Genomic DNA, 27,093 nt, shown 5'->3' with positions numbered 1-27,093 from the left:
TAATAAATATTCATTTTTTCATATTTATGACAGCCCCTCAAAATAAAAGAAACATCAATTCTATTTTAATTTTGCTAAAAAAAAACATTGTTAACGCATTTGTGTTTTTCTGCAACAGTTCACTGAATTATATAGATTGGAAAACCCCAATGAACTAGAGGACACAAATAGAACTGCTTGGCATCTGAAAGCCTGTAATTGTGGGCTGGCAAAATGCAGGCAGTGGCCCCATTGCAAACACAAGTGTGACAGATGTAGTATATGCTTCTTTTATGATTCACTTCATTGCACTGTAATGCCACGTTAAAAGAGGGACCTTAATTCCACATAGACTGGTGGTGGACCAGTGGTGACCATTTATTTGGAGTCTATCTGGTGTATAGATTATGTTTTATCTATAAAATGGTATAATATGTACACTAACACATAACACAATATTTAACCACAAGTGCTCCCTTTTTTCCTTTCTATTTTTTGCCATACCTACACATTTAACAGACAAACAATTATACATTTCAGAGACACAACTATTTATTAAATAGCAAGAGTGTAGTGAGTGTAAACCTAGAAAATATGTGTGAATCAGGTCTATATGACTGCAAAAATAAAAAGTCCTGGTATTGTTTAAGTGATCACACCACAGCACTTAAATCACCACAATAAAAAAATCAATAATTAATATAATTAACATCAATTTAAATTAGAGACAGTGTATCATTTATATGTATGATGATGATTCGATGATTTTTTATGTTGTTTGTGAATCCATGATCTAAAATAATAAACATAAGTGCCTATTTGGACTAGTTTTTCTGTGCTTATATCATTTCTTATCAGCATTGTTGACTCATTGGGGACACCCACATATCTTTTACATTTAACTTTCCAATTATACAAAATGCCATTAGGCTAAAGACGGACATTTAAAAAAAAATCAGTTTTTCAATCAGTTTTTCTAGATATTTCGTTGAACACCCTCAAATATTTCTATAAAAATTAAATTATAATAAAATCTGTGTAGCAAAAAGAAAAAGAACATTAGAAACTGTACAATAAGATTGAATTTTACAAAAAAATTGACAGAAGCAAATGCTTCCTTTGTGTCACAGAGAATGAAAAACTGTCCACAGCAGGCTGTATAAATGTCCAGTATTCTGAATACTCAGTTCAATAATGTGAGCAGCAAAAAGAGAAGACAGGAGCTCCACGATACATGCAGTTTGTGCCCCTGCCCTCTGTTATACCGGGGATCGGGCAGCTCACAGTAAGACCCTTGATAGCCGCTAAAACACTGGCAGATAAAATCTTCCCTGATGCGTTTTAATTCCTCAGATCCCATGTGTCCTTCGACTGCCAGGCGTTTCCCCTGCATCACAATCCTGTGACTCTGAGGGTCCAGGTGCAGGTATGTATCTGAGTCTGGTTGTCTGCGCATACAGCGGCCACGGGAGCCACACACTGACTGACTACACTGTTCAGCTGCACTGGAAACATTGAGGAGGTAATGGCCCAGTGGCCCCTGGACATACTCAGCCAGCTTCCTACAGATCACCTAAAAATAGAATGCACAGATAAAGGAAACAATAAATGCAACAACAAATAAAAAAAAAGAGTATTAGGGCAAAATAATATCTACCGACAATAACATGGAAAAACATTGGCATGTATTTTATGTTAGACAAATACTTCAAAAACAGTATTTGTGATTTGTAGTGAGATTGTTCAATTTAAAATGCAAATGCTTACACTGCTGCTTGAATAATTGGCATCTCCCCAAAGTATAATGCCAGCAGCACCCAGTGCCACACTTTCTCCAATGGTGGAGATCAGGTCAACCTGTGAAGAGAAACAAAGATCAAATCACTGATTAGGTCAAACAGGACAAGTGCCAATCAAAGGCCTTTTTTTGGTAGTTCTGACATTTTTTTTATTATGCTATTTTTCTGCAAAAAGCTAAAATTGTGCATGTCCACTCTTAATTTAATAAGGAAACAACCAGAGGAATGGCAGTGGGTGGTGGTCATGGAATATGTGACCACCTCCCTTCCTGCATGCAGACTTGAGTACAGAAATCTATGCATATTTGCTAAAGCAGGAAAAGTCTGCTGGTAGAGATAAGAGGGAAAGGTTAGGGTTAGGGTACAAGCGACGCTTGATGGAAATGTACACATATTACACTATGACTTATGGATGGTAAGGGGTGTTATCAGTTCTAAACAGACGGTTAGACGTTTATTTTCATCCAATAGTAGGTGGCATCTCTAGAGAACCTAAATTATAACATCCATCAAGACTCACCTCAGTAAGAAGGGCCAGCTCGTTGATGTACGTGGGACGGACGTACACAAACACCGGGCGTGCCAGGTCAGAGCCCAAAGATGCTACTCTCATGCCCTCTTTCACCCTGTTCCGAACAAACTGGCGAGCAAACGCAGTTGAACGCAACACTGAACCTATGTAGACAGATGGAAAAAGTGCTGTGCTTTCTGTCCACAGCCAAGTCAGCTGGTCATTCCGGGCTATCTCTGGGTCAGGACAACGGCCTGTGTAGCTCTCTAGGCTTTTGAGGTAATCATGGTTGTAGCAGTCAGGAAACAGGTAGAATCCCCACAGCTGGTTTGGACGCTGATGTTTGGCCAACCGCAAGGACTCAAGCATAAAATTGCGCCCTGATATCTCAAACTCTTGTTGAGCCACCTTTGTTAGCCGAGCTGGGTCCGACGTCGGGTTCTTTTTGGACACCAAGAGCTGAGACTGGTTTTTGTAAATGTTCTTAGAATCCCAATTTCTAATCCATAGGGGGCGCCATTCCTCCCAGTCGAACACAGCAAGGCCTTTAGCTGCTGGGTTAGGAATGTATTTCTCGAGGTCTTGTGACATCTTCTCAAGGTGCTTAGTCTGGCTGGCAAGTTGAGGAAGGCCACCATTCACCGGATTCTTGTCAGTATTAAAATACGGGTACAGGCCAAGTCGATCCTTATAGAAAATGGTGAGATTTTGTTTGGTGAAACCTTCATTTGGTGAAGCCACAATCTGGAACTGGTCCAGCGGAAAATTAACGTTGTGGCGTGGCCGACAGTCTTCAGTGGGGGCATTCCAGGCTAGCAACAAAGGCTTACCCTGGTATAGAGGCCATCTTGTAGGTTTCAGGTTTTGGGCTTTAGTAAAAGAGTCCAACACTAGTGGAACTAGTAGCCAGAGTTTCCATTTAGACAGAATCCAGTTAGCCATGCCTTCTGTCATCTTTTTTACAACAACAGCTTTGTTGATGTTAAGGTCTGTTTAAATGAGGAATAAAGAGTTTTAGTTGACAATAAAAAAAAGTTTCTCTTGTTTAAACTGATAAAAGTTATGTCCTTACAATAAGTAATTAAAAACAGACAATCATTCAGTCATTCAGTCATTCAGTCGGACAGACAGACAGACAGACAGACAGACAGACAGACAGATAGACAGATAGATAGATAGATAGATAGATAGATAGATAGATAGATAGATAGATAGATAGATAGATAGATAGATAAATAAATGATAGATAGATAGATAGATAGATAGATAGATAGATAGATAGATAGATAGATAGATAGATAGATAGATAGATAGATAGATTCAATAAGCTTTTTTCTATGTAATGACACTTTTATAAGACATTCTGTAATTTATTTGGAGTTCATGAATTACTCATAAACCCCTGAAAACAGTTGAAACCCAAGAAACAAAATAAAACCCTCTAAAGTAGTGCATCTTACCGTTCACACCAGGAACAGAGACCTTTCCCACTTAAATGAGGTGATCGGTTCAGTGCTGTACACCTCGCACCACTCCATAACACTGAATCCGGGTCTCTAAACACACGCTTTCAAATCACAGCCGCATACCGTATTGTCTTCTTATCATCTATATATGACTTTGCTTGAAGTTTTATGGTGGACTCCCACTCACACACACACATATACACACACTCACACTCACACACACTCACACACAACTCCCGGCTGCGCTTTCATTGATCCCACAGAAGAAGGGGCGGGGTTGTGTGGTTGCTACGCTACTTGAGCCGTAGTGGGCGTGACTTTTACGACCCCCATTCATTTTATTCTAACCCTCAGAATTCTGTTGTGCTTTTGTTGTCTGTTTTGAATACAATCATGGTGAAGTCGAATAGTTTTTGAAATTCATACAATAAATGAAATCATCACCCTAGTATGCATTTGAATTGTGAATGGACATGACAATATATGAATAAAACAGCAATAAAACTACACATGTATATCTATAAGCTTTTATTGTCATTTCAACCATATATAGCTGATGCATTACACAGTGAAATGAAACAACGTTCCTCCTGAACCCTGGTGCCACATACAACAACAATCACAGAAAACAGAAAACACAGGGCTGAGGACTAGTAAGTGTCCCCGCCACATAAAGTGCATCGTGTGCAACCTGGTGCAAACAGTGCAAAGACAACACAAGACAGTGTAAGACAAATACACAACTTACAAAATAGCACCGCCAGTATACCTGTTGTATATTACACACTTCGGAGTGTAACAGTTAACAGTTGACTTGACTTGACCAGTGAACAGTAGCAAAAAAATGTAAACAAAAATGTTGTGCAAAAGGGCAATTACAGTAATCCAGAGAAGAAGTGCAAAAACGGCATGTAAACAGTGTATGGTAATGAAGTGATGTAATGTGAGTGGTCATGAAGACATTGATGTGTGAAGTGTGTACGAGTGTGTGTTGAGTCCGGTTTGTACAGATCAGTCACAGTGTGTGTGTGTGTGTGTGTGTGTGTGTGTGTGTGATTTCAGTTCATAACCATATCTTGGTTATATACACACTAGACATTTTATTTAAAGTAAATAAAATATAAGCACCAACCTCAGGGTTAATAAACATTTCTGTATAAATGTGTATAATGTGTGCAGAGTTTTTCTTTTCAGCAACTAATTAAAAAAAAATCTAATCAATCATTTCAAAACATTTTGGATTATAAACTTGAGTTCAATGTGTTTTGATGATATTTTATAGAATTGGCAGAATAAAAAAAAACACTATGGATCTAATAAATAATTTAAACATAACACGTTTAAATAAATATTGTATTTAAGGTTACAAATACTATTTTGAGTTTGTACATTGGAACATTTCAATTAATTTATTTTAAAGTAAAAAGGTCCATGCGCACAAAATCTAGACCATGGTACCAACCCCACAGATCTACTATTGATTTCATTTCTTTACAAGAACATATTTTATATTCTAGTCACTTTCAATTATTTTGAAATTGCAAAAACCATTAAAAAGTGTATATTGCTTCTGTACATTTCTTCTTTTTTCTTTTTTTTTTTTACACAAGCACTTCATGTTGAAAATGCAGCTGCCATACTGGTCTTTCTGCTTTGACAGGATGTGCGTGGAAGGGAGTAAATGACAGGTAGGACATGAGAACATTGTCAGCTCAACATGTTCCGACACTTTGCAGTGTTCCTGTCCAAAAGCGACCTTCCCAGATCCTGTTCCGCTTTTTTCTCTTCAGTACTGCTGATTCACCAAGTGCTTCTGTGTGTGTGTGTGTGTGTGTGTGAAGCTTCCTTCCTTTCGACATTCACCCTGCCTTGGGGCTTTACATCACTGCTGCTTAAGAGGAGGGGCCGGGAAAGGAAATGGTAACAAAGTGAGAAAAACTAAACACACCCTTTGCTTGAATGTAAATCCACCCATCCTTATTTTCTAGGACGTCCCACGCCACGCACTTCTCTTTCACCATTCAAATTGTTAAATGCTGACTAGAATCAGTCCAAGCAAGTTTTCAAACAAAGATTAAGTCAAGCAAGGACTAGTAAATGTTTTTTTTAAAGCCTTATTCAAGACCCAGTACAGTCTATCATGAAATTCATCCGACATGCACATAATCAGCAACCAAAGAGCAAACATGACCTTCAGCTTTCCTCACTTTCATCTGGCTCACCCTTACAATCACACATTATAAAGTGGATGTGTTATCAGTGTGGCTTTTGAGCATGTCTGCACAATAGATGGGAGCTTTTCAGATATCCCAGTGCATGCAACAGGGGCCTCTTGTCCAATCGCTTTAGGCACCCATCCCTCCCCCTCTTATTTAAACCAAGGCGAGCAGTTGCTCTCAGTGGAATGTCCCTTTGATAATGCGTCCATTGCCATGACTATAAAGCAGAAGCCAGTGGACAGCCCCCAGCAGCGAGCTTCAAAGCATGGGGCAGGGATACAGACAAAGAGCTTAACCTCCAGCTTTTCCACCCACATTCCAGCTTCCCAGAATAAAGACCGCAAACACCATGTCTTTCACCAAGTCTGTGTTATGTAAATGAACTCCATTGCCAATATCCCAAATGAAGAGCTTTTCAAATCAAATTCATATTTCATTTAAATCAAACGTAACACTATTATATAACATTATGCATTAGTATTGTGGGGATCTTTCCAGTGTAAATTGACAATAGTGTGACTCATACAGGGCTTGAGAGCATTTGTGAAAAGAAATGAATAATCTATTTATGACACACACTCAGTATATTTGCACAACTGATATATGCATTTTTATTAAAGTAACTAACTTTAATTTATTAAAGTAACTGTACATCAAAAATTTATTAGTGAAAGTCTGGGCTTAAATACAACATACAGAAGCAGACAGTATACAGAAGAGTTGTATACAACACAACAAAATAAGACATGCAATGCTCAGTCAGCGAAAATATAACCCCTGCACTTTAGTCCTCTGCATTCACTCCGTTTACAGGAATGCATTTTCTGACTCGCAGTACACAAACGAGACAAACGGTCCTCCAATTTAGCCTACTGTTAAAGATAGTACATCACACCACTGAGAAATTTCCTCTGTAGATAAGAACAGCTGCTGCACATCCCTCCAACCACATGAGGGCAGTCTGGCTCACACTCCAAATGAAACAAGTATGATGATACTGGGAGCCACTAATGCCCATTAGCACAGACAGGATTGCAGTGGAGAGGTGAAAAGTTGGATTGGTGAAACATGATACACATCTGCGTTGTTATATTTCACAAATAATGACTGGGAAGTCAACATGGATCCGTGGATGATCCAGTTTCACAATCCCCTGAAAACAAGAAAGAAAGAGAGGGTTTTTAATAACCATGAAAACTGTCACTTTTATTATTAATACGTTTTTTATTATTGTTACAAAAAGATGTGTGCAAAAGTCATTTTGGTACACACACACACACACACACACACACACAGAGGTAATGTTAAAAATGACTGGCATGTAACTTTATCTCTGATTACAATGGCACCTGATAAGGGGTTATATTAGACAGCCAGTGAACAGTCAGACAGGTAAGCGTAATGATCTGAGCGACTATGACAAAGGCCTAATTATGATGGCTAGACATCTCGATCAGAGCATCTTCGAAACAGCAAATCTTGTAGGGTGTTCACATAATTCAAACAAGTTAGTACAAACCAAAAACCTACAAAAATGACCAGTAAACAACAGTTACTGACCCATCTTTTCTGATCTCACAGAAAAACTGCTGAAGCATAAACCATTGTAAAAACTAATGCTGGTTATGGAAAAAAACGCCAGAAATTTATAGTTACAGATCAGTCAGAGTACGCATTCTGATCACTGTTCAACTCCAACAGCACTTGCAATTTTATTATTATTATTATTATTATTCCTGCACCACAGCACTTGGGACATGTAAAATGTCATTAAAAACAGAATGCAGTGACTTCAATGAAAATCTCATAAATCCATATTCTATTCACAATAAAACAGCTCAGCACCTGGACTCTTTACAAAGTCATGGTATTGTAATAGATTCGGGAAGCAGGGAGCATTGTCTTGCACACACACAAAAAAAAAAAAGATTATTTCTTGATGGAAGCATTTGTTGCTCTAAAATCCTATATATACACTGTTCAGCATTGATGGAGCCTTTCCAAATGTGCAAGCTGCCCATTCCACAGGAACTAATGCACTTATAACATCAGAGATGTGGCTTTTTCAATCAGATGCTGATAACTAAATCGTCCATCTCCTCTTTAGTCCGGAGGACATGGTGTCCATGGATTCCAAACAAGAGGTAAAATTTCACTTCGTCTGACCACAGAACAGTTTTCCACTTTGCCCCAGAACATTTTAAATGAGCTTTGGCCCAGAGAGGATGGCAGCTTTTCTGGATCATGTTCACGCATGCCTTCTACTTTGCAAAATAGATATTTAACCTGCATTTGTGAATGACATGGCAAACTGTGTTCATAGACAATGATTTCTGGATGTGAGCCCATGTAGTGATTTTCATTAAGGAATCATGACTGTTTTAAATGCAGTGCCACCTGAGGGCCCAAACATCACAGGCATCCAATATTGATTTTAACTCTTGTCACATGTGCACAGAGTTTTCTCCAGATTCTTTGAAACTTTTGACAATATTATGCACTGTAAATAAGATATTCAACTGCTTTGCGATTTTATGCTGAGCAACATTATTCGGAAATTGTTAAACAATTTCTAGACACAGTTCTTTACAGATTCTTTACAGCTCTGCCCATCAATACTTCTGAGAAACTCTGCATATCAGATCCACTATTTATCCACATTTTATAGCACTTACTTTTTCCAGATTTTTCCTGCCCGGTCCCAACTTTTTTGAGACGTGTTGCACCCATTAAATTAAAAATAACCTTTTTTTTTTTCCTTGAAATGGTACATTTTTCCCAGTTTAAACTTTTGATATGTTTATAATTTTCTTTTGTAAATAAAATGAGTTCAGATTTGTAAATCATTGCACAAATTTTACAGTGTCTTAACTTTTTTGGAATTGGTGCTGTAGGAACATGAGCATCAGAACTGGAACTGAGAGCAGTGAAAAAAAGATGGTTTGATGCATCACATTTTCTTTTACATCATGAGAATGAAAGGGTTCATGTGTTGTTTATTTGGGGAAGAGATGGCCCTGCAACATACCGTAGGCAGGCAGGCAGGCGGAAACTGGGTGATGCCCTGAGCAATGTTCTGCTGGGAAAACATGGCCCTGGTATTCATGTGGATGTTATTTTGACATGCACCACCCACCTAAACATTGGTGCAGACCATCTAAACCCTTAATGGTAATGGTATTCCCTAATGGCAATGACCTCTTTCAGCAGGATAAAACTTCCTGCCACACTGCAACAATTGTCTAGGAATGGTGTGAAGAGCATGAGAGAGTTCAGGGTGTTGAGTTGGCCTCTGAATTCCTCAGAGGACCACCTTGCAACTTACAGGACTCCCAGGGTTCTGGATACCACAGTACACATTCAGAGGTGTTGTGGAGTTCAATGACTTGATAGGTCAGAGCTGACCCATCGCACAACATTAGGCAGGGGATGTTAATGTCATGGCTGTACATTCATGCAGTTATCTAATAAGCCAATCATTTGGCTACAGAACAGAATGAAAAAAAAGTCATACAATCATACAGACATCAGTCAAGAGCTTCAGTTAATGTTCACAGCAAACATCAGAATGAAGATTTAGAATGAAGAAGTATTACAACTGAATCTAAAGTGCCACTTTTCTGATATTTTCCCTTTTTTTCCTTTTGTGTTTTTTGTTTAAGAGTTTACACATACTGGCAAAACAAAGCAAAAAAGACTTGCTGAGAGAAATCAAAGGAAAATGACACTTGTTTGAAGTCTACAGTGATTCAAATAAGCAGTCCTTACAACTACGGTGAGCAGAAAAGCATCTCAGAACACATGAAATCTTGATGTGAATGGTCTTTAACAACAGGAAGTCACATATTTACATACATTATTGGCCTTTGACAGACACCCATATCCAGAACGACTTTTATTATATATATATGCACAAAACTGAGCCGCTATGGTGTTAAAGGCCTTGCTCAGGGGCCCAAGAACGGCAGCTTGGTTTGGCTGGGTTTTGAACTCAGGACCTTCGGATCCAAAGTCCAATGCCTTAACCACAAACCATCTCCCCAAAGAAGAACCAAAGCAGGTCCTACTCATGTAGGCCACTTACAAGAATCTGAGGCTATAATGGGCATTGACTAACTAAAGCTAGTCAGAACAATAGCTGAAAGTGTTAGACGGTCTTTTCTCCCTGCTGCTATTAGACATTACAATCGAAGCTTCTCCCAGTGAACCGGTCACCATAACCACACCGTTATTACTGTTTAACTGCAATAATAACAAAAAAGTATTTAAACTACACATGCAATAACAGAAATTTTTAAACCGTGCAATATTACCTGTGTGCAATTTGTCTGTTAGCGTAACTACTTACTCGTGGTCTCTTTTTTCTTCTTTGTATTTATACATTGTGTTGTAAAATTATTGGCAGAATTAACAACATTGTACTGATGTTGGATTTGCATTCGTCCGTGTTGTCACTACAACACCCAGCATGTATCACATAAAAACTCCATTCAATTATTTATAATTCTTCCCATGAGCATTAAATCCTTTTACTGCTTCACTTTTTACTGACACTAACCTGTCTGTTCAAAAGTATGTGGACACCTGACCATCGCACTCCAAAGTAAAAGCACACATTTGTCTAGAATGTCTTTGTATGTTGTGGCATTTCAACCTTGAGCCCATTATCAATGTCTGAGCTCATGTACTTGAACTTGACTTGACAAGACACTCTATTGGCTGAATGACCAAAAATCCCCACAGGCACTAGAAATCTACTAGAAAGCCTTTTCAAAAAAGTGGAGACCATTAACAACAAATAGGTAGTGAATATTCAAGTAACACATAGGTATGATGGTCTGGTTTTTACATACTGTTGTGTATATTACTATACATTAAATTGCCTTCAGGTTGCAGAAAACGTGTTGAATTGAAAAAGAAAAAAGAAAAAAAAAAACTTTCCACTAATGATTTCCACTATAAAAATATCATATTTCAAAACCAGTTTAATGAGTCAGAGTACAAAACAACATGACATAAAAAGTACACTATATGGACAAAAGTATCAGGACACCTGACTTTCCCCAACCATATGTGATTCTTTCCCAAACTGTTAACGCAAAGCTGATGACACACAATTGTGTCTAATGTCTTTGGATGCCGTAGCATGACATTTTCCCATCAATTGAACTAGGAGACCCAAAGCTGTTCAAATAAATATCAGACAAACGTGAAAAAAGAAACACATTTTATTTCAGACTCATCTTCCACTATTAACAGGAGGAATTTAAATCTGGAGTGATCAATTTGCTTACAGAGGCTACCTGGCATAGCTGCAGTTCATATGATATGGCCAGTCATGCTGCCAGTCATGTGGTATTCCATATTCCATATTAGCATGAAATTTTCCCATCACTTAAACTAGAAGACCCAAAGCTGTTCATGACAATACCCCTGTGCACAAAGCAAACTACATAAAGATCTTCTTTGCATTTGATGGAGCGGAAGATCTCCTGCTATAGAGCTCTGACCTCGACCCTATGGAACACCTTTGGTATGAATTGGAACGCTGACTGCATCCTAGGCGTCCTCATTTCACCTACATCAGTTTACTAACACCCTTATGTCGGATTGAGCACACTCTGAAATCTAGTGGAACATCTCTCCAGAAGAGTGGAGGTTATTAAAAGAGCTAATGGGTACTAAATGTGGAGTGGGATGTTCAAAAATCACATACGAATCTTATGACTAGGTCCTTTGGCAAAATGGTGCATGTGTATACAGTCAGCAGTTTAGACTGGAAGATTTCGGAAAATAGGATTATTGTAATGCTCCAGATAAGAGAAGGTAAACTACTTTTTTGAGACATGCAGACACAACAGATGTAAAGAGAATAACACCAGAATGTCAACAAGCACCGAATAAAAACACCTATGTGATTTCCGGAAAACATCCAATAATCCTTCATTTCAATACTACCTGAGGTACGAGGTTCTTGTGGATCCTTTTCAGCTTAGCCTTCTTCCGCCCGTTTTTAGTCACCACCGTCTCCTCGTAGAATTCATGAGCCAGATCTCCATCCTCATCGAAATACAAAGAGCTGCAAGCACACAGCACATTTCTCCTCAACAGTCTGAGTGAAGAAATGACACAATTTCTAGGGGAAATCTAGACATTTCTAGCTTGATATTCAAGAATTAGGGAGTAAGTATATTACTAATAACATCACATCAACACGCTTGATCTGAACTGGTTTTACAACGTTTCGGATAATGTAATGCTCTAATCACAAGTGAATATACAGTCGTCCACAGTTTATCGCAGTAGTTACGTGCCAAAACCGAAAAAATAAGTTTAAGCCATTAATCATCCTCCCGCACTCTTTAAACAGCAGCACGAAACATTCGAAAAGGCTAGAGCGAGAGGAATTTTGTGTAAATTCATAGGATTATCACATTTATAGTGAGTACCGTAGTACAGTACTATAGCGTAGCCTGATGTTTCTCTGCTTGTTTATTGGTTGAAGTGTCCTGTGATGTTAAAAAAGTTTAAGATACACGTCAACGCATTGCATGGTGCCGTACGTCTTCAACTCCGCCCTTTTTTTGACATCAGAGGATACTTCAACCAATAAATAAGCGGAAACATAAGGTTTGTTGTAATGCTTCTCATTTCTTATGATGAACTGGAACCGGGACCATACGCGAAACAAAACAGTTATGTGCCAAATTTAAAATTCGATAATGCGATAAATCGAGGGATGACATTATATATATATACTTATATACTGAATATTCTAAAAATGTCTACTTCCTCCTTATTACTATTAATCCACACGAAGAAAATAAGTCACAGTCTGTCAATCCTAGTTGTAATTTATAGTAAATGAATTCATATTTACCTCCTCCTTGTAAAGACAAACGGGGTTGCATTTTTGTAGCCACACATTCGGGCTAAAGACTGATCGCTGACATCAGGACATTCTCCACTGGACCCTGAGCCAGTAAAAGGCCAGACTCCTTTAGCTTTGGATCCACTGCCTCCCATCTTTAATGAAAGGGCATCATTAAATGGGACTGACAGGTACAGTTCTCTGTAGCTCAAGCCTAAGAAAAAAAAGAAAACGCTAAAATGTGGTTTAGCTGCAAAGATAAATCGGATTACTCTCTTGCATGAGGTTTGTGATTGTGGTATGGTTTCAAAGCAACACTGTGGTTCCTCAAGGTCTCTCTAATTAGCACTAGAAACCACATAAGCAGGTTCTCATTATAATTTTAGGCTGTTCCCAGGCAGTGACATGACCTAACAGTGAAGGCCACAGTATACTGGTACAATTGGCAATATTTACTACAGGATATTCAGTACAACAGCCTGCAATCTAACACACTGGTACTCAAAAGACAATCCTGAAGACCAAAACCTTTACAATAACATGGTTTTCCTGCTATAGAACACCTCGGGTACCGTCAACATAAGGTACTTATTAAGATGTTCTTTGGTGTTGTTAGATGAAAGAAAATGTGGAAACATGCTTCCACACCAGCAATGTATCCCACAAACCAGATTCTGCAAGTATATTCAGTTCCCATGACAAATCACTATTTGAATCTAAAAGCTAAATCTCAAACATGCTTACAAAGAGAAAAAACAAAAAACGGTATTGTATATAAATGAAAAAGATGGTATGTACATACACACATGCGCATACATACGTGCACACAAATGTGTCCCTCTAACTTTGTGGTAACAGTCTGGAGAAGAACCACATATTGGTGGAAAAGTCGCCAAACCTTTCAGCCCAAATATGATATATTAAGTACATGCAACACAACTACACTGCTTTTTGAATATGCTAAAATACAAAATTGTACAATTACAGCTTAATATGTATTAAATTCATTCATGCTGAAAAATCGGTCAAATGTGTCATGACATCTTCTGCCCTTGTTGCACTGGCTGGTTGTAAATATACATTATATATTTACTGTATATTAGCCTGCTTGCATAAAAAAAAATGTAATATATTTTATAATATTTATTTGTAAAAAATAATTATTAAAAAAAATATATATATATATATATATATATTTTTTTTATTAAACAATTATATATATATATATATATTATATATAATATATATATATATATATATATATATATATATATATAATATATTATTTTATTTATATAAAATAAAAGTTTATTGCAATAATTAGATTTATTATTTATATATATATATATATATATATATATATATATATATATATATATATAATAAATCTAATTATTGCAATAAACTTTTTATTATACTGATCAAATTAAATAATTACTTAAATTGGCACAAATTTGTTTGAATAAATGCTTCAGTGGCACTGCACTAACTCTAGGTTTTTATTTATTTTTTTATATACCCCTGGAATTTTGTATGTTTTCAAGCTTAATAATAACAAATTAAAAAGTGCAAAGCGGAAAAAACAAACTTGCGGTCCGCCACCTATTACGTTCCTATGGGAACTTAGATTAATGTTCCGCATGTAAAAAAATTAAAATAAAAAAGATTGCATTCCGTACACGAGTGTAAATTTTTTTTAAAAGAATTTAATTTCATTTTGTCCTTGCTGGAGTTGCTCCATATTTAACCTATGAATGTTTTCCATTTTACAGTGTGTGTTTGTTATCCAGCCTAGTCAGGATTGGGTTAGAGAATTACTCCCCGTTTTACTGGCCCTGTCTAATAGAATTAGGAGAATTCAATTCAACATGCGAGTTTAAAACTTATTTTAGAAGCGATCGCAGTTCCTTATATTCCATATACTTTCAAATTCATGGAAATACAATAATTCTCAAAACTTACAAGGGAAAATAAGTAACTTGCAGGACTACCAAACTGCTTATACATTTGTCGAATGCATGAGACTAAACCAAGTAAGTATCTTCTGCAGTGTGTTAAATGTACAAGTGAACAAGTCACAGTGAAACATCTGTATTCCACACAAACAGTATAACCACTTGGAGATGTGTTTAACTTTTTAGGCATTCACTCTAAGCCTAATTACAGAAATAAAATAAACATTCACCCATGAACCATGTCCATGTATCATTTCTACCCAAACATCACTTTTTTTTTTAGTTAGAATAGACTTATAAGCTTGACACTGTTACATTTTACCCGTGATCCTGAATCCCTTTCTTCGTTCTGAACCTGCCTGAGTTAACGTCATGCCCTGAGTCTGGATGGACCACTAGCTACTGCTGGAAAGGGTTTCCCATGAACAGTCTAAAATTTCATTAAGTTACTGTGGAGGGTAAAACTTAAGAATCATGGAGATAGATTTGAACTGTAATTAATACAAACAGTCTTAAGATTACATAAACAGGTTTAGGACTACAATAGCAACGAACCGTTTTTGCATTCAACCGTCCATCAGTGACCAGTTGAGAACTTTATCACTGACAGAACTATAATGACAGATGTTCTGCATGACCCACATGAGAATGGGTTCACTTTTGAATCTGGTTCCTCTTAAGTTTTCTTTCTCGTATAATCTCAGCAAGGTTTTCTTCGCCACTGTTGCCACTGGTTTTGGAAAGGATAAACTTATATGGACTGATGTATAAAAGATCTAAAAGTTATATTCGTAATCTATTTAATGCTGTAAAGCAGCTTTGGGACAATGTCCACTGTTATTAATAATAATAATAATAATAATAATAATAATAATATTATATATATATATATATATATATATATATATATATATATATATATAATTATATTGTTTCCTAAAAAAAAAATTATAATAATTTATATCCAAAATTACTCCTATATTTAGAGCATTAATTGAGATTAGTATTTCTATATAAACATGACCTATTTTCTCGAGGACGCTGATCGCTTTATCTACAAAGTCTTCAATATGCTACATTTTCTCAGTAAAATCTGACTGTAAGGAAGCTGGGTAAGCTGAGCTGAGGGTTTTATTTAAACTGCATGTAGTCTATATAAATAAAAAATAAATAAACAAGAAAATAAATAAATAACGCCTCGTGTGGCTACTGGATAAAAGCCAAATAAAGTTTTTTTAGTTCCTGGCATATTTAACCACTGTATTTATTTCTCACTCATACGTAATGTATTCATATCATCGTTACCTTCTCGCCACTGTCATGTTTACACTGAAGACTCGTCTTCGTCCTTCTACCGCTTTCTTCCTTTCCTTCTGTGTGGTTTTATGGCGCTTAGCAGACGGCTTTACGTGCATTACTGCCACCTATTGATCTGGAGTATGGACTGGTTGGTCTTCTGCCTTCTCTTCTTTGGTGTTTAACGGTGGTTAGTAAATCAAAGCTGAATACCTCCACCTATTGAACTTAACCGAATTTGACATTTTTGGCTCTAACGGAAGAACTTGTTTAAAACGCAGAACAGGAGAGATGTTACTAGACTGCCTCACCCCCACAGTCAAACATTGAGGAGAAAAGCAGGGAAGGTTGGAAACTTATTCTAGGTGAAACTAATACTGAACCAACATGGCTACCATTCTATACTTTAACACAACTGTATGTAATTCCATCTAGACTGTGGCTAATCATGACCAACTTCACCATTCTACAAGAAATGACCCAAAGCATAAGTATATGCTGGTATTTAGAGAACAAACAGTGGACTGGAGTGTTATCTATCATGGAATGGCCTACACGGTCACCGGACTTAAATCCTATTGAACTGCTCTGGAATGAACTGGATTGAAAGTCAGAAAGAAATATTTAACTAGCAAAGAACACCTTTGGCAAGTTTTACAAGAGGCATGGGAAAGTATTTCAGCTGAATGTTGAGAAACAAATTGGCCAGTTGCGATTTGTTCAATACAAATAAATTTTAGCATCTGTACATTTATATATTTGTTTGGTCAAAATAAATCTCCATACCATCAAATTGCCTAGTTTGTTGCATATAAACAAATATAACATGCATGTGTCTCTCAAAAACTATAAAAGACTAGTTGTTTTCAAATCTTTGACAGGTACTGCATAAGTGCAAATTGTATCCACATTTACAATGTAATTGTAACAAGACATAGATATAAAAAAAATATCACAATGGTATCTGTTTTGTGACTGATTCTGTCAGACAAATTTGAGTCCTCTATACTGCACAGAAACTGATGGACTGAAATTCACTCAGACTGAGGGCAAAGACCCAGCAGCTCCAGAGATAAGTTAACATTTATTATAACTTATGCTTTATGAACCCAGCCATTAGGACCTGGATAGGGAGGGAGGATTGTGTTAGGAAGGGCATCCAGCGTAAAACATGTGCCCAATAAAATATGCGGATCACAAATCAGAATTTCATACCAGATCGGTCGAGGCCTGGGTTACCAACGACCGCCACAGGTATTTTTTAGGCAGGCATTAAGCTGGTTTGAATCCTACCTGTCTGATCGTTACCATTTTATAGATTTAAATAGAGAGTTATTCGGGTTAATGCAAGTAAATTATGGGGTGCCACAAGGTTCAGTTCTAGGAACCCTGCTTTTCACAATAAACATACTTCCCTTGGGAAATATTATTAGAAGTCATGAAATTAGCTTCCACTGTTGTGCTAATGTTACCCAGCTATATATCTCATCGAAACTAGACGATACAGCTCAGTTGGCTCGGATAACTAAGTGTGTCAAAGAATTAAAAGATTGGATGACGTATAATTTTCTATTATTAAATTCTAATAAGACAGAGGTTTTGCTCATCGGCCAAAAAAAAGTACACAGAAGCTCCAGCATTTTAACTTGCATTTGGAAGGATGTACTGTAACTACTAGTTCAACAGTAAAAGACCTGGGAGTTATTTTAGACAGCAACTTGTCTTTTGAAAATCATATCATCTATATTACAAAAACAGCCTAGAAATATTGCTAAGATAAGAAACATGTTGTCCATATCTGATGCAGAGAAGCTCGTTCATGCATTCATGACCTCCAGACTGGACTATTGTAATGCATTACTAGGTGGATGTTTTGCATCATTTATAACAAGCTACAGTTAGTCCAAAATGCAGCAGCCAGAGTGCTGACAAGGTCAAGAAAATATGACCATATAACCCCGATCTTATCATCCTTACACTGGCTAGCTGTTAAATTTTGAACTTAATTTTTGTCTTCTAACTCTGGACTTCTAGTAGTTCCTAGAATAGCAAAGTCCACTAAATGTGCTAGAGCATTCTCACATTTAGCTCCTAAACTTTTAAATAGTCTTCCTGACAGTGTTCGGAGCTCAGACACACTCTCCAAGTTTAAGTGCAGATTAAAAACTTATCTTTTTAGCGAGTCCTACACATAACACTCTTTACACATCATAACCTTGTGCGCCATTACATCTGATCACATGCACATTATCAACTTGTGCTTGTTAATATTATGAACAGCAGCAAAGCTAATTCCTCTCCACTGCTTCTCTTTCTCTACCCATCTTGAGGCATCTCGAGGTTGCACCAGCTCCAGTTACATCCCACTTCATGAAGATTATAGACCTTTAAAGAAGTAGATGCCGACCAGCAAACATCCCGAATCATCTAGAGACGTACCAACAGCATTTGGATACCACTTCATGTACAGTTTGGACATTGGACCTCTTTGAGTGTTATAAGGTCAACTGACTGAATAAGAGTGTAGACAGGACATTACTCTCAATCACACATCCCGGTACTCATGTTAGTTCTCACTCTTCAGTGTTTTGTATTGTTTTAAAGATTTATAATCACACTCTTGATATCACCCAAATGAGGATCGGTTCCCCATTTGAGTTTGGTTCCTCTCAAGGTTTCTTCTTCATATCATCCAAGGGAGTTATTCCTTGCCACAGCCGCCCAGGCTGCTCATCAGTGACAAATGCACATCTTTCACTTTAATTCATAAATTCTGTAAAGCTGCTTTGAGACAATGTCCATTTTAAAAAAGTGCTATAGAAAAAAAAGTGCTATATAATAAATTCTAAATTGAAATTAAATTTTTGTATTGTTAGCCAATAGGGTAGAAAATTGGGTTATTGTGGGAGAGTGGAGGTTAGGGTTGGTACTTTAAATGTTGGCGCTATGACTGGTAAAGGGAGATAGGTAGTTAATATGATGGAGAGGAGAAAGGTAGATATGTTAAATGTTTAGGAGACCAAGTGGAAAGAGAGTAAGGCCAGGAAAATTGGAGGTGGGTTTAAACTATCATGGTGTGGATGGAAAGAGAAATAGTGTAGGGGTTATACTGAAGGAAGAGTACAGTAATAGTGTGGTGGAGTTTTTGAGAAGGGGATGAATGTGAAACTGGAAGTTGAAGGGGTGATGATAAATGTCATCAGTGCTTATGCTCCACAATTGGGTTGTGAGATGGAGGTGAAGGAAAAATTCTGGAGTGAGTTAAATGAAGTGGTGGAGAGTGTACCAAGGAAAGAAAGATTGATGATAGGGGCAGACTTCAATGACCATGTAGGTGAAGGGAACAGAGGTGATGAGGAGGTGATAGGTAGGTATGGTCTTAAGGAGAGGAATGTGGAACGGCAGATGGTAGTAGATTTTGCTAAAAAGATGGAAATGGCGGTGGTGAACACTTATTTTAAGAAGAATGATAAGCATAAAGTGACATAAGAACAGAGGAAGGTGCACACAGGTGGATTATATTCTATGCAGCAGATGCAACCTTAAGGAGATTGGGGACTGTAAGGTGTTGGACAGTGTAGCTAAACAGCATCGGATGGTGGTCTGTAGGATGGCTTTGGAGGTAAAGATGAAGAGGAGGAGAGTGAGGAGTAAAAAGAAAAGATGGTGGAAACTGAAGAAGAAGACTGTAGTGTGAGATTCAGGAAAGAGGTCAGACAGCGGCTCGGTGGTGGTGAAGAGGTGCTGGATAATTGGTCAACTACTGCAGAGGTAATAAGGGAAACAGCTACGAAGGTACTTGGTGTGACATCTGGAAAGGGAACGGAAGACAAAGAGATGTAGTGGTGGAATGAGGATGTGCAGGAGAGCATAAGGAGAAAGAAGTTGGCAAAACAGAAGTGGGATAGACAGAGTGATGAGAAAAGTAGGCAGGAGTACAAGGAGATGTGACAGCAGGTGAAAAGAGATGTAGTAAAAGCAAACAAAAAGGCATATGAGGAGCTAAATGAGAAGTTGGACACTATGGAAAGAGAAAAGTATTTGTACGGATTGGCCAGGCAGAGGGATCGAGCTGGGAAGGATGTGCTGCAAGTTAGAGCAATAAAGGATGGAGATGGAAATGTGTTGAGAAGGTGGAGGGAGTATTTTGAGCAGCTGATGAATAAGAAAAATGAGAGAGAGACAAGGTTGAATGATGTGGAGATGGTGAAGCAGGAAGTGGAAAGGATTAATAAGGTCGAGATAAGAGCAGCTATTAAGAGGACAAAGAGTGGAAAGTCAGTTGGCCAGATGGCAAAACAGTAGAAGCATAGAAGTGTTTAGGAGAGATGGTAGTGGAGTTTTTTACCAGATTGTTCAACAATATTTTGAAAGGTAAGAGTATGCCTGAGGAATGGAGGAGTGTGCCGGTACCAATTTTTAAGAATAAGGGAGATGTGCAGACCTGCAGTAACTACAGTGAACCAAAGCTGATCAGTCACATGAAGTTATTGTTAAGAGTTGTGGAAGCCAGGCTGAGGGAAGAGGTGACCATCTGTGAGCAACAGTATGATTTCATGCCGAGGGTTATTAGGATATCAGGTGTGGCAGAGAAGTATGTGAGGTTGGGGCAGGACATGTATGAGGACAGTGTGACAGCAGTGAAGTGTGCAGTAGGAACAACAGACTGGCTTATGGTGGTGGTTGGATTGCATCAAGGAACGGCACTGAGCACTTTCCTGTTTGCAGTGGTGATAGACAGGTTGATGGACGAGGTCAGACAGGAGTCTCCATGAACTATGATGTTTGCGGATGATATTGTGATTGGTGGTGTGTGTGTGTGTGTGTGTGTGTGTGTGTGTGTGTGTGTGTGTGTGTGTGTGTGTGTGTGTGACAGGTACAAACCTGCACTTGGCTTTCTGCCTGTGAAGTTTTCTCTAGGTTCCCTGATTTTGTCCCACTTTCCACATTAGTGGGTTTTATATGTAACTGTGTGTTGCTTCACAAGGAATATAAACAGTATGAGAGAAAATGAGATTTAAACCATCTGCTTGCCATCATACTTTACTTTCATAATCCATTGTAGCAACCCAAGCAAAACATAATGTGGAGGAACTGTTTATGAATACTTATAAAAGACCTTCATTATTACAGACATTTTAGCTAAAAAACTTGATATGGTGGTATATTTTGCTTTATTAGTAAATTTAGTGTGCAAGCTAGCAGGTCACTGAAATTACTGGGGAATCAACATGGTCTGAATTCTGCTCATGGTGCATATCTAATTTTACTCTCATTTAGCAGTAAATAGATTTAGACTTAAAAAAGAGAAATAGCTTTTATCTGCAAAATCTTCAAAATAATTATTATTTACTCACAAAATATCCCCTCAGTACTGGAAACAGGGATTTGGCACAAATATATCACCATAACTACAAATGTATGGTCAAGTTCTTTATATGAAAAATAAACAGAATATAACTATCAACTAGACTATAGCATGCATTTTGTACTTCACATATTGTAAATATTATAATTTATCATTAATTAGACATTCCTATGAACTAGATTAGTATTATTATTTATTATTATTGTTATTATTATTATTATTATTATTATTATTATTATTATTAAGTTTATCTGTGTACAAAGACCATTGTATTAGGAGCAAGAATGGAATAACTGTGGAAATTGTTGATATCAGATGGCCTGGTTTCAGTATTTCATAAACTGAAGGTCTTTTGGGCTTTTTTCCTTGGATGTCAACATTCATGCTAGGTCACACTGTTTTTTTGTTTTTTTTGTTTTTTTTACCAAATATGGGTTTTTTGGTTAAAAATGAAAGCATTATTATTTCAACAATAGAATACTGTAAAACATTATGATCCTGAATTGCTTTGAATTGACCTGGATATTGTATCATGGTAACTCAGAGATCTGCCCCTAAATTTCTGGTATGATTAACATTGAGCTGTAGTCATGATAACAGAGAAGACTTTTCCCTTCAGCTGTTTTAGACAAAAGTGTTCCCAGCACCCCTCTGTTAAGCCTTCATTGTGGGTTTTGACCAAAATTGGTTTTTTTTGCTAACAGTATGCTTTGACATATCTATTGAAAGAAATCTCAAATATATTTAAACAAAAAGCTTTCCAACCTTGTTTTGACAGGCTGTCTTCAAAGATCATGTGGATAAGGAGCTGGTTCAACAAACACATCAATTAATGCAGGCAGTCTGCCTAAACATGTCTAAAACATTGCCTGCTTTTCTCATGATTTTATCACGTTTTGGGCAAACTACCTACAATAGAAAACAGAACATAAACCTAACCGGTTTGTCTCTTAATCAGAAACCAGCTGAAAAACATTGCGCTTAAACACTGTACAGAAAAGATCTTACATTTTCGTATTCGATTTGATCACCTTCCAATTCCTACCCACCAGCCAATTCAATCACATGACAGTGACCCCTTGTTGGAGACTGAAGATTAAAGCATTTTGATTTTGAGAAACACCTTGAACCAGCCACTACATCATCTTTTCAAACTGATGCTTAGCCAGTGCCACTCACTTGGAGAAAATCAACTGCCCTCTTCCACATGTATGAGCTGTGTTATAATTGGCTAGTGTCTGTCCCCTGATCCCACACAGATGTAAAAAGTATATTTTTGCTACAGATGAGCCTAAAAAGTTTTAGCTGGTTTAATTATGTCATGAGAAAAGTCTTTAGGAAAGACCAAATAGATATCAAAAATGATTACACATAATAATAAGACATTACAACCAGTTTACATTTATTCACCAGCACATGACTGACTGAACTGGCAGCAGATTTTTTTCCCAACTGTTTTACCATGAACAGTGAACAGTTTGTCGAGTTGCACTGTATCGGTAAACAGTTTACTGAACAACACACCACAAACATGCATAAACCAAAATGAAGGGACTTTCAGTGTCATCCGAATGAGGACTGGTTCCCTTTATTGTCTGGTGCATCTCAAGCGTTGTTCCTTATACCATCTCGGGGAGTTTTTTCTTGCCACTGTCACCACCAGCTCATTAGGGATCAACTAATAGACACTGACATATAAATTCCAATTTTATAAACTCTATCTTTGTAAAGCTGCTTTGGGACAATGTCCTCTGTTAAAACGCCGTATACAAATGCAACTGAATGAGAATAAAACTTTGAAGCTGTGGTTCAAATGCCACGAGTGGTAGCACTCAGTTTCACCATATATGTTACAGTGTGTGAATGTGTCTATACGTTAGCCTGCTATACAGAAGCACCCAATCTGGGGCAGATTTCCCAGTTTTGCACGAAACATTACCAAGATATGCTCTACATTTTATCAAATTAAGATTTTCTTAAAGTCTAATTTAAAATGCTGTTTCTCCCTAGGACATTACAAAGATTTGCACTGCTGCTGGAATATACAGTATGTGCCATTTGAGTTAATGATTCTCTCTAAATAAATATGAAGTTGCACACAGGTGCAGTTTATAATAGTTGTAAAGTTTATGCAATCCTCATTTTTTTGTAAAATTAGAGTGTTGTGATGCATTAATAAAGCGCAAGAGTAGAGCAGCATGGAGACTCTTTGGGTCCAGCAGAACACTAAGATTATTATTAGCGGTGTGAGTAATGGAGACACGCACGCGCGCACGCACGCACGGTGAACATGAAGGGGCGGGTTTTCAGCGTGCTTGCGCGTCCACGTACGCTGGAAGCCCCGCCCCCCCTCATAGTCTCTCCGTTTGAGGCTCCCGCTGGCGCGCGATTGGCTTAATCTTATTGTAGTGCTTATTCGCTACAGCACGCGCTCCTCGAATCGCCCTTACTTGGCGAATATACGCCCGATTCCCTTCGTTTACGCATGCGGTAAGTTTTTGCATGGTATTTTCTTTGGTATGTTTTTTGGGACTGGGTCCATCGAATGCCCATTGTCCTTTTATTCAATCAGGAGACATTGTGCGCCGGAGGCGGGGCTTCGCGGACATACAACACTCGCGCGCACACACACACACACACACACACACATCTTATACTTCTATTCGGTTCGCTTGGAAATCCCGAAAAATCGAGCGGTGCATGTAAGTGATCCCTAACGCACTTTATTCACTGTTTTGTCGCTTGTCGGACTGGATCTTTAGCTTCCATTACCCAGACCAGAGCCCCGTCCTACTCTCAAACATAAACACCCTCGGTGTGTGTGTGCGCGCGCGCTCCTGCACTTGGAGCACGCCATTTTCAAAGTAGCGCGGAAGGAAAATCGGAGTTATGATCTAATAAAATTACATTTGATTCCCCCCCCCCCCATCCTCGCGTCACTCCACCCAGAAGAATCATGTCATACTGATGTGTGCTGTTATTGTTATCGTTCACTTGTTCCGCGCGTTTCGGTGATTAAAGCATAGAGGTGTCGCTGTGCGCCCAATGTGTGACCACTTCTTCTTCCTCCGCGGACCAGGTGACGCTGGAAAATGAGCGATTCCGAGAAGCAGACGCTTTCTGTAAAGGAGAAGGATGGAGTGGAGAAAAGGGGGAGAGGAAGACCGAGGAAACATCCAAAGGTAACAGTTAGCTGCAGGGCTTATGCTAGGCTAACATCGCCGCATCTCCTAGATCAACTTTTCCTTCTGGACTTGTTCTCGAGCTCAGTTCTTCCCGAGCTAACAGGTCCTTACACTCAGCTTAGGAACCAGGCCCGGGTTTATACACTTAGGTCCTGTATTGTATACACACTTATATGATCCTTCTGACACAATTATACGTTTCAGCTTTTAGATTATAATTCTTTTTATTTATTTTTTCAGGAGTCCATTGGATCCCCGGTTCCGAAAAGGCCGAGAGGGCGGCCAAAGGGCAGCAAAAACAAAGGTCCTTCCAAGAAAGTGAGTGCGCAGTTTATTTCGGTGTGTAATGTTCATTTAAACACATACGCATCGGGTTTATTTTTTTCCTCCCTGCTCATGTGTTTATTGGTGAAGGATCATCTGCAGGCCTTAGTGGAGGGGCTCAGTGTTAGCTGGGAGCTATAATCGCTGTCAGTCTGTGGCCTCTACGTCACCGCTCTGGATGAACTCGCTGCCCTCTCCACCTGTTTTGCAGCTTGGTGATGGCGCCCCCTGGTGTTCTGTGCTCATACGCACTTACTCACACTCGCTCATTCTCTCTCGAACACACACACGAGTAGGATTTCTACCAAATCCGGTTAAGTAACTGTAGATGGCTTTCTGGGCTTGTAAAGAAGCAAGGCAGCACCTCAACCTTGAATGGATCTGGATTATCTGACGTCTGATGTTCATGTCAGGCAATTTGACCTTTTTTTTTGTCGTCATTTGTACTGTTGAATTTTCTTTTCAAGACCAAGTTTAAAATATACAGGAATAACAGGGGGAAAACAACTGCTATTTGGAACTAATGCCATGTTTTTCCCCCATAGAAAGTGGGATCATCTTCAGATAAGAAGCTAAAGGGGAAGCCCAAAAAGGAGGTATCGGAGCTGAAATACAGGCGGCGTTGAAAACCGAATCGATTTTTGACAATCAAATTGGCGTGTATAATGTCCGCTGACCTTGTTGTGTTCTGTGCTGTGCGAGCAGGAAAAAGAGGCATCTCAGGAGTCCTCGGAGGAGGAAGAGGAGGATGAAGATGAGGAGCAGTAACCGCTTCATCCTCGGCACTACCTCATAATATGACACAGCCTGGCACCACTTACTAATCTACTGCCTCTAACAACGGGATGTCGTCTGCTTAACCACCTCTGTGGGACTGACAGAAATATCATGTCTATAACAATCAGTTACATGTTAAAAACAAAAAAAAAGTGGAATAATTTTAGAATCTGTGAATTAGGCTGCATATAAGTGTTTAGTACATTTAATGGTGCTTACTTGGTGCTTTTCAATTTTCTTTTTGTTTTGGTTTTGTTTTGCTTTTTATGTACTTTGTGACGTGGAAGGTCAGGGGGATGTAGAATTAGAAAAAGAGAACTGTTCTGATCGTGATGTGTAGTAGTCCTATAGTTTTAGTGTAGGGCTTTCTGCTTAACTGCAACTGATAATATATATTTTCATTTAAAAACACCCCCTGCACTGACTAGATTTTAGCTTTTATTAGATTGCCTTTATATGTCGATGCGTGAATATTCACCATTTGTCGAAGGCTAGGTTGTGTGTATTTTGCAAGATAAGCAGCTCATGTATTTAGATTGAAATACACCGTTTTCAGTCTTTCTCACTCTGCTGTAGTCGGGTAGGTGATCGAGACGTTTCTGATTCTCATCGCAAGTACATTCCAGTAGCATTTTTAACCCACTTGTGACTAATTTATGTGGACTGTTCCTCATTCATATTTTTCCTTTCATTGACTGTTTTACTTAACTTTTACCAACAGGTCACTTCTTGGTCAAAGAAAAGTACACACCCAGGCAGACAAGTTTTTAGCTTTGGTCAGCATGAAAAAAAATAAATTTACAGTTGTACATTTCAAGGACCCACCCAAATACGTCTGGGAGTTTACAGAGGACACCTGTGAAATAATGCACACTTGAGCAGCTATACCTCAGTACCATGGCTTGTGCTTGTGACAGGTTTGTATATGCCGTCAGTAGAAACAAGACTGTGTCATTTGGATCACTTTAGAATAGTCAGAACGACTGTTTTTTTATTATTATTGCGCATCCCACATTGCACCTGTCCACCTTTCTCTGAACCATAGCAACAATATGCATCAGCCACCTCAGGAATTACAGTACATAGACAGCAGGCGACAGACTTTAGTATTCAGATAGCACTGATAACTTCTGTATAGAATGTGTTCATCATTTCTGTGGAAAAGCAACCTTTTGCTCTGTACCTATTTTTTAATGCAGCTGAGGAATCGTCTACAAGCTCTTTTAGGCTTCTACCACGTTTGTCGATGCCTCAAAGACCTATTTATTTCACGTTTAATTGAGAATTCAGTTGTATCTGTGTAGCATGTTGTGTTGTTAATAAAGTATACTTTCTCATTTCCT

The 27,093-nt window shown here is 38.2% G+C and overlaps 3 protein-coding genes and 1 long non-coding RNA gene across 8 annotated transcripts; 2 read left to right on the top strand and 2 right to left on the bottom strand.

The window, feature by feature from the left end:
• Window positions 1-321: 321 nt before the first annotated feature.
• On the bottom strand, window positions 322-4,013 carry hyal2a (hyaluronidase 2a). The gene is made up of 4 exons (XM_046847145.1): window positions 3,750-4,013; window positions 2,299-3,278; window positions 1,747-1,836; window positions 322-1,552 (listed from the first exon to the last, which is right to left on the bottom strand). Exons 2-4 carry the CDS (start codon window positions 3,241-3,243, stop codon window positions 1,163-1,165), a joined length of 1,425 nt encoding a protein of 474 aa, XP_046703101.1. The 5' UTR covers window positions 3,244-3,278; window positions 3,750-4,013; the 3' UTR covers window positions 322-1,162.
• A 2,604-nt stretch (window positions 4,014-6,617) lies between these two features.
• Window positions 6,618-16,220, bottom strand: tusc2a (tumor suppressor 2, mitochondrial calcium regulator a). 2 transcript variants are annotated; one of them, XM_046860528.1, is made up of 4 exons: window positions 16,106-16,220; window positions 12,855-13,059; window positions 11,933-12,086; window positions 6,618-7,127 (listed from the first exon to the last, which is right to left on the bottom strand). In XM_046860528.1, exons 2-4 carry the CDS (start codon window positions 12,998-13,000, stop codon window positions 7,062-7,064), a joined length of 366 nt encoding a protein of 121 aa, XP_046716484.1. In that variant the 5' UTR covers window positions 13,001-13,059; window positions 16,106-16,220; the 3' UTR covers window positions 6,618-7,061. The 2 variants fall into 2 exon arrangements, with proteins under 2 accessions (XP_046716484.1, XP_046716494.1); XM_046860538.1 differs by having other exon boundaries at window positions 11,933-12,053.
• Window positions 16,221-16,267: 47 nt separating this feature from the next.
• LOC124393507 lies at window positions 16,268-16,888 on the top strand. Its single transcript, XR_006927333.1, has 2 exons — window positions 16,268-16,443; window positions 16,532-16,888. It is a non-coding gene; the product is annotated as an uncharacterized LOC124393507 (long non-coding RNA).
• A 6,910-nt stretch (window positions 16,889-23,798) lies between these two features.
• On the top strand, window positions 23,799-27,087 carry hmga1b (high mobility group AT-hook 1b). 4 transcript variants are annotated; one of them, XM_046868507.1, is made up of 5 exons: window positions 23,799-23,954; window positions 24,544-24,646; window positions 24,890-24,988; window positions 25,519-25,569; window positions 25,679-27,087. In XM_046868507.1, the coding sequence occupies exons 2-5, from the start codon at window positions 24,557-24,559 to the stop codon at window positions 25,739-25,741; spliced, it is 303 nt and encodes a 100-aa protein (XP_046724463.1). In that variant the 5' UTR covers window positions 23,799-23,954; window positions 24,544-24,556; the 3' UTR covers window positions 25,742-27,087. The 4 variants fall into 4 exon arrangements, with proteins under 4 accessions (XP_046724463.1, XP_046724379.1, XP_046724632.1 ...); XM_046868423.1 differs by lacking the exon at window positions 23,799-23,954 and adding an exon at window positions 24,028-24,166; XM_046868591.1 differs by lacking the exon at window positions 23,799-23,954 and adding an exon at window positions 24,029-24,166 and having other exon boundaries at window positions 24,890-24,967.
• Window positions 27,088-27,093: the final 6 nt, after the last annotated feature.

This window comes from Silurus meridionalis, chromosome 1 (assembly GCF_014805685.1).
Source record: "Silurus meridionalis isolate SWU-2019-XX chromosome 1, ASM1480568v1, whole genome shotgun sequence".
Taxonomy (NCBI): domain Eukaryota; kingdom Metazoa; phylum Chordata; class Actinopteri; order Siluriformes; family Siluridae; genus Silurus; species Silurus meridionalis.
The sequence above is the reverse complement of the archived record's forward strand: the minus strand, read 5'-3'. Positions and strand labels throughout refer to the sequence as shown.